The sequence below is a fragment of the Euphorbia lathyris genome, chromosome 1 (assembly GCF_963576675.1).
Source record: "Euphorbia lathyris chromosome 1, ddEupLath1.1, whole genome shotgun sequence".
NCBI classification, from domain to species: domain Eukaryota; kingdom Viridiplantae; phylum Streptophyta; class Magnoliopsida; order Malpighiales; family Euphorbiaceae; genus Euphorbia; species Euphorbia lathyris.
This window is the reverse complement of record NC_088910.1, coordinates 115,971,821-115,982,698: the sequence shown is the minus strand read 5'-3', so window position 1 is coordinate 115,982,698 and position 10,878 is coordinate 115,971,821. Positions and strand designations below refer to the sequence as shown.

At 32.7% G+C, this 10,878-nt stretch overlaps 1 protein-coding gene across 5 annotated transcripts; it reads left to right on the top strand.

Moving 5' to 3' along the window:
* Positions 1-568: 568 nt before the first annotated feature.
* On the top strand, positions 569-6,000 carry LOC136210738 (protein WHAT'S THIS FACTOR 1 homolog, chloroplastic). Of its 5 annotated transcripts, none has more exons than XR_010678184.1 (5): positions 569-968; positions 1,422-1,589; positions 2,554-3,086; positions 3,376-5,350; positions 5,510-6,000. XR_010678184.1 is itself a non-coding variant. In XM_066002118.1 (4 exons), exons 3-4 carry the CDS (start codon positions 3,042-3,044, stop codon positions 4,669-4,671), a joined length of 1,341 nt encoding a protein of 446 aa, XP_065858190.1. In that variant the 5' UTR covers positions 569-968; positions 1,422-1,589; positions 2,554-3,041; the 3' UTR covers positions 4,672-6,000. The 5 variants fall into 5 exon arrangements, 3 of the variants coding, with proteins under 3 accessions (XP_065858190.1, XP_065858192.1, XP_065858191.1); XR_010678183.1 differs by having other exon boundaries at positions 5,505-6,000; XM_066002118.1 differs by having other exon boundaries at positions 3,376-6,000.
* The last annotated feature ends 4,878 nt before the right edge of the window (positions 6,001-10,878 follow it).

Sequence of the window (10,878 nt, the reverse complement as noted above, 5' to 3'; positions counted from 1 at the left end):
TATATATTAATAATAACTCTTAAAAATATAAGAAGATATGGTACTGTTTTTAAACATTTTATATCATTTTTAGATTAGTATGTTAACAATAATTATCGAAAAGTTCGATAATATCATGTTAGAGGGTCATGTAATGTGTTTATAACAATTTAGGAAATTCAAATAAATATTTGCAATTAATAATTATAATTTTATTATCTTTATTAATAAAGTGACATAAAAAAAACACGAGAGAATATAACAATAATTTTCAATATCCGTGTCATTTCGTGTCGTTTTCGGGTTCACATATCAACACTAACCCAACCCAAAAATTAGCATGTCAGTTTCGTGTCAGCCCAAAAATGACCCATTATCTATTAAGTTCAACACTAACACTAAAAATCTGTGTCGTGTAATCAGGTCGTGTGTCATTTTACCACCTAAATGTTCTAAAAAAGTCCAAGAAAGAAAGGCATGGGATGGGATCTATATACCTGAATTTGGCTTTGTATATATATTGATGTGTTAGGATTCATTTCATCATCATCAGCCAACTATAATTGCAGTTTTCCTCATCAGATTCAACTTCTACCTCAACTTGGAAACCCCCATCATTTATTCCCAATCCACCCATTTGCAAATGGATTTAATGATTAAAAGGGTTTGGATAATACCCGTCTTGCAAATGGATCGGATCAACCAGCAAATAAAACGCACCGTTTCCAGTTTCTTCCTATCAGCTACGATTTAGATTTACCTCCTTCATCTTCCTCCGCCGTTTCTGACATTCCAATTTGGACTTCAGAAGGTATAATGCCGGGATTGGTTTCTTCTTGAATGGATTTGTGCAAGACGACAGCTTTCTGGGGATGGTTTTCCATCGCAATCGGCTCTGTTTCTTTTGTGGGATTTCTCTTTGCGGCAATTATATCCAAGCTTCTCCCTTTATCCGATAATCCTATCATTTCAGCCATACAAAACGACAGGTAATTCATGGCTCCCCCCTTCCTTACATTGCCCTTGAAAAGTGTAGGATTTCTTAGAACTGGATGAAATTTTGGTGTTTCCCCTCATATTTGGTCTCTTTTGAGTGGAAGGTGAGGATTGGCTAATTGGGGAAAATCAAATTGGGGGAATGGGGGGGATGAATAAAGATTACTCTCAAAATTAATTCGCAAAGGGTTTTTGTTGACTTATTATACTGGTTCATAGAGTGGCAAGTTGCTTATACTTTCATAATCGTGCTATGGAATCTATATATTTCACATGGCCTCTAAAACATAGTCTTCCAAAGGAAATTGAAACGGATAAGGATACAGACACGAAATGCAGAAATGTTACTAAAGAGTAAAGAGGAGTATTCGTGCAACATAGTTTTGTAAATTATATTATCCTATCAAAATTGCTAGTCCAATTGATTCAGTTCTCTCTTATGGCAGGTATTACTGTTTTCTTGTACCTTTGACACTTCCTATACTTGTGGTTGCTGTATACTTTCATTGGCTTAGTATGAAGCTGTTCAAGCATGCATGATATTCTCTGCATCAATCATGAACGAGAATTGGAACAACAGCAGAAGAAGCAGAAAATTTTGAGAGAACAAGCAGGTTCCTACTAATCTTTTCCCCGGATTTGGTAAATTGCAGACATGGTGAATAGAAATTTATATCAGTGAAGCTGAGTAATACTGAATCTGTGCCATAGAATTTGTATCATTGACTTGCTATTTGAATGAGAAATATGTATGATCTGGATAAATTTTGTTGCTTTAACAATGGTTATGATCTCAATTTAGTATTCTAGGTCCTTGATCTTTAAGTATTGCACATTGAGTATTTGTTGAAATGATGAAAACTAACTCCATTGGCCTGTTCGAGCAGACATGGATGCCAAAGTCACCAACTACCACATATATATCTTTCAAACCATGAAAACTAACATCTAAAATGAAAATCAGATGACGTAAACAGTCACCGTAAACTCATAACAGTACCTATTCTTGTTGGCTCTACCAGACTTTTTCTCTTCGTTCCGTTTTCTGTCTTAGCTCCTCGACAGCTTCTTTTCACTCCGAGGCAGTCCAGTCCATTGCTGTCACTTTTCAACGAGCCTCTCTGTTGCAGCAACTCCCAACAATTCAATTAAATAGATGTCGGCTGAAACTTCTTGATCTTGAGGTGAATTTTGTCTCATTACCCTTATGTTCATGGTTATGTGCTTTGTTTATCATCGAAGCCAGTATAGTGATAATTCTGCTTGTTCCTCTCGCCAATTTTTATGGTAAGAGTTTGAGGCCATGGCTCTTCCACTCGCCAAGTTAGGCATCCTTGTTGGTGCAGGTCCGTACAATTTGTCCCTTCTTCCTTTGATCACGTCTTATGCTTTTGTTACTCATTGATTGATCATTTTTATAAAACACCTAGGTTTGATTTTGATGTGCGTTTGAATGCTTGGTGTGTGTTACTGTTTTATTTGGTATTTTATATATCAGCTGTTTTAGCTAGCAGTTTTTCTGTTTCTGATCTGCTTACTGTTTGATTTGCATTGGTGCTTTGGTTCAAAATCCTAAAGTAGTTAGAGCTGGGATTGATTGACTGGGATGACATCTTCTTCCTCAGTAGGTCTCAGGCGGGCGATGTCAGCAAGGCACACAGCCTTATCTTGCCTTGCGCCTAGAATCAAGAAGCGCCTAGGCTCTCTAAGCGCAGTTTTAAGGGGTTTTGAAGGTTTTTTCAGAGTTTTTTCAACTTTTAATCATAGGCATAGGAAATCTGTAGGATTAAGGGCTCAGACTAAATTAGAAAGAAAAAGGGGAATAAAAGAAAAGCAGTTGTGACCCTGAAGGAAAAAACGCTAAAGTAGCAACTTCTTTTCCCTCGAAGCTCGTGACACTATTGATCCCATTTACTTACAAGATATAGACGATGCCAATGAATGGTTGATGGGTAGATTGGATGGAGAGGGGTCGGATGAAGATGAGTTAGTGTTCCCAAATGAAAATTTAACATGGGCTGTTGGAGCTGAAGAAAGTGCTTATCATACTAGAGGAGTAGGAAAAAATGTTACGAGTGCCTCTAGTTCAAGTGCTAGGTCAAAAGATAAGGGTAAAGTACCTTTATTTATAATAATATATGTTATTTTTTTTTGTGCGCCTTGGCGCGTGCCTGAGCCTTGCGCCGAGGCTCCAGGACCCCTTTGCGCCTTTCAAAACTATGAGCTCGGTCCTTCTAGCAAATGAAGGAGCCATAAATATTAATGTTCTGATTTTTGACATAAAGAATAGTGGATTTGTGATAGGTCCAATGCAATATCTTAAATTGTGCGAAGTTATTGTGATATTATCCTCTTCTTCTTATCTCTTTACCTTTTCATTTTGCTTTTTATTTTTGACAGGCTCATACTTGTAACATACCTAAGATGCACCAAATCCGGTACGGGATTAACAGCATGTTTCACCAGAAACTAGATCTTTTCAATCATAGGCTGAAGTCAACATTATCAATTCTTCGAAACTTTTCACTTTGGTCCATGAAGAAGGATCCTGATCTGGAGTCAGCTCTCTCTCGGAACCATAGATGGATTGTTAATAATCAAATCAAGCACATCATACTTAGATGCCCAGATCAGGTTGCATCTGTCAAATATCTGCAGAAAAAGTTCAAGACTCTTGATCTTCAAGGAAAAGCAATGAATTGGCTTAAGAAGTACCCATGTTGTTTTGCAGTCTATCTCGAGAATGACGAATATTATTGTCGATTAACAAAACCGATGATAGCTTTGGTGGAAGAGGAAGAATCTGTAAAAGAAATGCAGGAACCCATATTTGCTGAGCGGTTAGCTAAATTATTGATGATGAGCATGAATCAAAGGCTTAATGTTGTCAAACTTAATGAGATCAAGAGAAATTTCGGATTTCCTGATGATTACTTGATCAGAATCCTACCGAAATATCCTGATACGTTTCGACTCATTAACCATAGCGGGAGAAAGAGCTCAATGCAGATTGAACTTGTATCATGGAACCCAGACTTCGCAGTTTCCGCAATTGAAGCATCAGCTCAACAGCGTGGCTCTGAGCCCTGTTATTCATGCTCCTTGCCTTCAACTTGGGTAAAATCGTGGGAAAGATTCCGTGAATTTAATTCTACTCCTTATATCTCACCTTATATAGATCCTAAAGATATATTGGAAGGTTCAAAAGAGATGGAGAAAAGAACAGCGGGTTTAGTACACGAGTTGCTCTCGTTGACCTTATGGAAGAAGGTCTCAATTATGAAACTTGGTCACTTTAAAAGAGAGTTCAATCTGCCAGAGAAATTGAATGTGTTTCTTCTCAAACACCCTGGAATCTTTTATGTCTCAAACAAGTATCAGATTTATACTGTTCTTCTGAGAGAAGGTTATAACGGATCAGAATTGATTGACAAGGATCCACTTGTTATGATTAAGGATAAATTTGGGGAACTGATGCAGGAAGGGCTCCATGAATATAATCGGCGGCGCTGTTTAGCCAATATAGAGAAAAGGAAGAAGAATGGAATGGTAAGGTCTGCAAAAATGGATGATAAAGATAACAGCATTGAAATGCCGGAAGAAGAATGCGGGAATAAGATGGGAGGTTTGTTTGATCCTGAGGAAAGGAAACGATTCTATCAAGTTCTTTTCAGTGATGATACTCCATATAAATAACCATTTATAACACTTTTTTCTTGTTTTAAAGTTTATGCATGATGAATTTGTGTATAGTCAGTTTAACCTACTATGGTGCGGCTTCACAAGCATGTCGTTTTTGCTTTGTTGGAAACAAAAGTGAGTGGTACTTGTGCGGAGAAGTTTGTTCATAAATTTGAAGAGTAGAATTGTATTCGATCAGAGGCTTTGGGTCTGTTTGGGGAATATGGTTTTTCTGGCAGGACCTCAAATTTCAAATTGAACTTATCCAGCTGTATCATCAATTCATTCATTGTAGAGTTGAGCAAAATGGGAAATTGATTTGCCTCCTCTGTATGGTGTATGCCTCTCCTTATATAGCTGATACGGAATGTGCTGTGGGAGAATCTCAATCATTTTAGCATAAGCTTATAGTTAAGGCTCAGTTATAGATCTTATATTAATCTCTGACACAGTGGAATAAAAATTTCTTAGGCAACATCAATTGCTTAATTCCCTGTCCAGAGTGCAACGTTCCTTGTTGTCTAAGTATGAAGAGAGTGTTGCCAGGCTTACAGAATGAGTTAACTGTGATTCTGAGACAGGAAGAGCTTTTTTAGTTTTAGAAATCTGGGAATTAGTGGATTACTCAAGGAGACTGGAACACTAAATTTTACCGTTTATCCACTGTCAATTGATGCTATCCAAGACGAGCAAGGTAATTGGATCTATTGCCTTGAAGATATTTGAATTCATGCTATCAATTTTTATATAAACCTTTTTCACCAAGATCAGACCCCTTCATGAGGTCATGCCAACCTGATGAACTCATTTCCTGTGGTGAACCGAGCTGATTCAATATCTATTTTCAGGACAGACACTACCGAAGATGTAAAAAATGCCCTATTCGATATGAGTCCTAACAAAGCGCTTGGGGAGGATGGCCTGCCAGTGCCAGCCTTCTTTTACCAGAAGCACTGGGAAATATTGAAGGACAACTTGTACAAGTTTGCTTCGGGGGAGTTCTCGGGTATCAATACTGTTGCAACAGTTAATCAAACTGTATTGGTTCTTATTCCCAAGATTTGGTTGTGTAAGCTTTTTTCTTCTTTCTATGGTATACTTCCATATGTAGCAGAGAATTAGCTACAATAATTCAATCTTTTAATCTATTTTGTTGGTTTTTTAGACTTCAGTGTTTGATTTTAGGACGAGATTTGTCGAACTGAAACTTAGAAATCATTATGGTTTGATTTAAGCTTGGAAAATTTATGATCTTGGTCTGTTTAATCTTATTGATTTTTGCTGATTAAACTCAATCTTTTAATTTGATACATTGACGAATCCAATTGAGGGGATTTTTGTTGATTTAGTAAATTTTTCTCTTAATTTTTGTAACTCGGATTGAAATCTGACCATGTTACTTGATCTATTTCAGAACTCTGAAAGCAATTTATCATTTCTTGATGAATTTGCCAAAGAAATAGGGATTTTGAAATGTTTCATCTTAACTTTACATTATTTTCTTGAAGAGATTCCTTCTACATTTGTCCAGAGGAAACTTTTGGAAGTAAAAAGGTTGCAAGACTGATTGAGCATCTTGTGAATTTTTTGCTGTTTGATAATTTAAAAGTGTGGCTTCGCTTGGGGATTGTAGAGTTGAACTCCAGTACATCTATGGAAGGGTTAGGCTATGCTTAAAATGATATCGATATTAACATTCCGAGGTTTATTTATCAAAATGTTTCTTAATATCCTACCTATGCTTTTTTACATATAAATTTCTGTTCTATAATTTTTATTTTAGGTAGACACTAATCATTACTTTCTGTTTTTTACCATTGGATGATGAGCTAGAAAATTAATCCAATGAAAAGTAATGGTTACTTTGTCAAAAACAAAGTAACCATAGCTTGCACCTTTATTTTATCAATTATATAATATAATTATAATCTATGCTATTTAATTACATAATAAAATTAAAAAATGCCTCCAACAAATCCATGTGATATCTAAAATTTTGTTATTTGTTTCATATGGTATTATTTGATAATATTTATTCACATAGGTGACATTTAATCTAATTTAGATAAAAAGCTGCTTGATGTGTTAAACTTTGACATATAACACAATTTTTTACACGTGACATATAAATATAATAATAGTTTTAAAATTTTTAGATAATTTTTTCATATAGACTTTTTTTTTTTTTTTGGGAAGAATCCATATAGGCTTAATATGTGATGAGAAAAAAATTAATTCTTTATTATCCACGTATTAAATCTATGAAATAAAAAAATTAAAACAATTGTTATGTACATATCACATGTAAAAAAATTATGCTATTTGACAAAATCTAACAAATTAGTTAATTTTTTATTCAAAATTGGCACCTATCAGAATATTTTAGGACATAAATATTTAATACATAGATTGGATACCACAAATATGATTTAATCCAATCTTTGAACCCAATAGAACATTTTGATTTTTAAAATTACTTTTTATCCAACACAAGCATGAAATATGAAGAATCAAGACAAGATAAATCATACACGGATCCAAAAAAAAAGATAAATCATTCACGATCTCATATGCAAACACACGTCTTTGATTCAACACACACATAAAACGTGAAGAATATCTTTAAACCCAATTGAATATTTTGGTTTTTGATTATTTTTTTTTTGTCCAACACAAGCATAAAATAAGATAAGCATCCGGACAAGATGAGATATACACGAGCTCATATGTGCACACTCATCTTTGATCCTTATAATATGATTACTAGTATGACATATACAGTTAAATCTCGATTAATGAATGTTCGATAAAGTAATAACCTCGTTTATTTCGGTCCTGATTTGGGCCAATGGACTAAAGTAATAACCTCGCTAAATGCATTAAGTAATAAAAATATTTAAATCCTTAAGGATCCAATGAAAACATAAATTAATAATTATTAAATTACATACTATATATATATATATACCAAAACCTTTCAATCAATCAACTAGAAGTCATTTTTTCTGAAAAAATGCATCTATAGTTGATTGTTTTTTCTTTCCACCTAAACCAAAATTAACACCATCAATAAATGCATCTATAAAATAATACATATTGATTTATCGATAAATAAATAATTTATTAATTTATCGATAAATAAATAATCTCGTTTAATGAATATTTTTTTCCGGTCCTAAGGATATGCATTTATCGAGGTTTTACTGTAAGATATATTGATTTATTACTAAAGAATTAATGAATCTTTTTTCTACCTACTATTATTAGGGTAAATTTCAAATAAAACCCATGTGGTTTCACTAATTTTCAGATAAAGGACTGTGGTTTACTTTTTGTCAAAACGAGGATTGAGGTTTCACACTTGGATTAATGCTATTAAAACTATCTTTAACGACATTAAAATGAAAATTTTCAAGAATTAAAGTTGTTCATTGTCATATTTTCTATGGAACTACATTTTCGATTTTCGAAAATCATCTTTTTTGGAACTTTCTCTCTCTAAACATTAACTTTCTCTCCATTTACCAAACTTCATCTAAATGATCTCAAAATAAAAAAGTTGAAGAATTAAAGTTACTTAGAATATTAGTAGTTCATAAAATATGTCATTTTTGAAGTCGTCAAGGATGATTTTAATAGTATCAATCGAAAAAGTTCTTATTTTGCTAAAGTTGAAAACTTGAATCCTCGTTTTGACAAAAAGTAAACCACAATCCTTTATCTGAAAATTAGTGAAACCACAGGGATTTTATTTGAAATTTACCCCTATTATTATTGTTATTATTATTATTGAGGATTGAGTTTGAGTGTAGTGTTAATGAAATACCCATTTATTCATTTTTTTTATAGAGCAGAAGATGTTATCATAATAAATTTAGGATATTCACATTATAAATATATAGAAATTGTTTTCCAAGTGTCTTTTTGTTTCCCCCTTTTTAATTTTATATTAATTAATTGCCACATAGAATTAAAGATGGAAACATCATCAAAATTGTTGCACCATGTGGAGGTAAATATGCCTTCCTGGCTGCTTGGTCCTATTTGATGTGACCTGTTTTTGGGGATTATATTATGCAATTTTTATTTGTCATTACACAAAATAAAATATCACACAATTCTAAATAATATTATATTCACAAAAAATTACAATTTTATCTCTGCCATTTTAGCTAATTTATTATATGACCAATTTCCCATGAAAATGCAAAGCATATGTGCTGTAGGGTTTCACACACACATATATATATATATATATATATATATATATATATATATATATATATAGTACAACAATATTCCATGTTTTAATTTGTTACATATATTATATATTTGGAATTTTTATTTTTTAAAAAAGAAAGAGCTATAGGATTTTGTTTCTCCCATTTGGAGAATCTGGTCATGCTACTTTGAGCCAAGAGGAAAATGCTAAACACAGTTTATGAAAAATTATTGATTAGTTCCAAAAGTAGTTAGAATTGATCTGTCAATTAATTAATAATATTAGTCAAATTTGTTTCAAAAAAAAAAAATTCAAGAAATTTTGAAAAGGAAAATATTAATTTTACCTATTTTGATTTGGGATAAGGTGTAAAATACCCTTACATTAACATGTAACAGCAATTTTACTTCTAACATCTAAAATGATGCAATTTTACTTTAACGTTAGTTGTAGTAAAGAGCAAATTTACTCATAACATTAGCAAATTGGGTCAATTTGAGAAATAATTCATCAAATTATCTTCTCAGTCATAAATCGTGTCATCTACATTTCACATTTATTTCATTTTATCACATATTAGTAATAGATCACAACCATATGAATAGATGTGATATATATATATATATATATAATATTTTGTACGGCCTGGATAAAAAAATATTTCGTCAAATTTAAAAATATTAATATTTAATTACATTATTAAATCATAAAAAAGGTGAATATTTTTTAAAAACCAACTAATAGACAATTAACGCGGAATAAGGAACAAAATATATATGTCATTTCCTTTGTAACGATGTATGGAATTGATCCAACTTGTCAACGTTAGAAGTAAATTGCTCTTGGTTAACGTTAGCGGTATAATTGCATCATTTTAAACGTTAGGGGTAAAATTGCTCCTAACTATCAACATTAAAGATATTTTTACATCTTATCCCATTTTGTTAAATGAAAAAAGGAAAAAAAAAGAAAAAGGAAAAAGAGGGGCCATGCATGCTTTGTTTCTTTACTCCAAAGAGAGACAGTGAAGAAGCATATGAGACTGACATAAGTTTGAGAAGCTTCACATTTCCAAACATTTACTTTACTCATCACATGCAAAATTCCTTATGTTTCTTTATATATTCTTTCTTTCTCATGTTCTTTCCAATCATCATTTTGATCCAACCAACTTGTTATGCCACACTCAAATTATTATGGTCCGGTCTAGTATCATGTAGATATGATTTGATCTAAGACTAATTCTGTAGGAATTACGGTTTTAAAACACATAAAATAGACATTCTGATTCATGGGATTCGTTTGGAGGAATAAAATAGACTTTCTGCATGTTATTAATTCAGACATTATCTATTGCATGTTCATTCTTTAATTTGCATTTAGATAATTATGGGTGTTTGCCTTGATATCTTGACCTGAAATCGGGTTTAGTATCTAAATTGTATATATTATATTAAAATGGTCTTTGCTTACTAAACTTTTAGAGTTTGATTTAGTTTACTGTGTTAATGTCGAACATTGTTTAGTTCACTGTATTGTATATGTTTGCTTATACTTTATTTGGTGTGTTGAAGGAGGTTCAGTGCTAATGGGGCTAATCGTTGAAGGAGGTTCATCGCTAGTGGAGTTTATAGTTTTGAAGGAGCTTAAGGATACTAGGACACAGAAAGGTATGTGATTATTTAGTGTTGTTTGTTTGTTTGATGTAGAAAGGTATTTACTTATGCTTTTTTTTATTCAATTTGAAATGCTTGATCGTATATGTTGAAGGATTTATAAGATATATAGTTATTAAAAAGTTTTTTTTTTTTTTTGCGGTTCAATCACATTCTTTGAAGCTTGTTGTTTTTATGTACATACAGTTCGTTTATTTTTGTCCTAATGAACATATATTTCTTATATGCAGGGGCGGATCCAGCCCAGAGCCCGTGGGGGCCGAAGCCCCCACGGCCATCGGCTCCGCCCTTGAGTGTCGTTATTTTTGTTCCGTGTAGCCATCC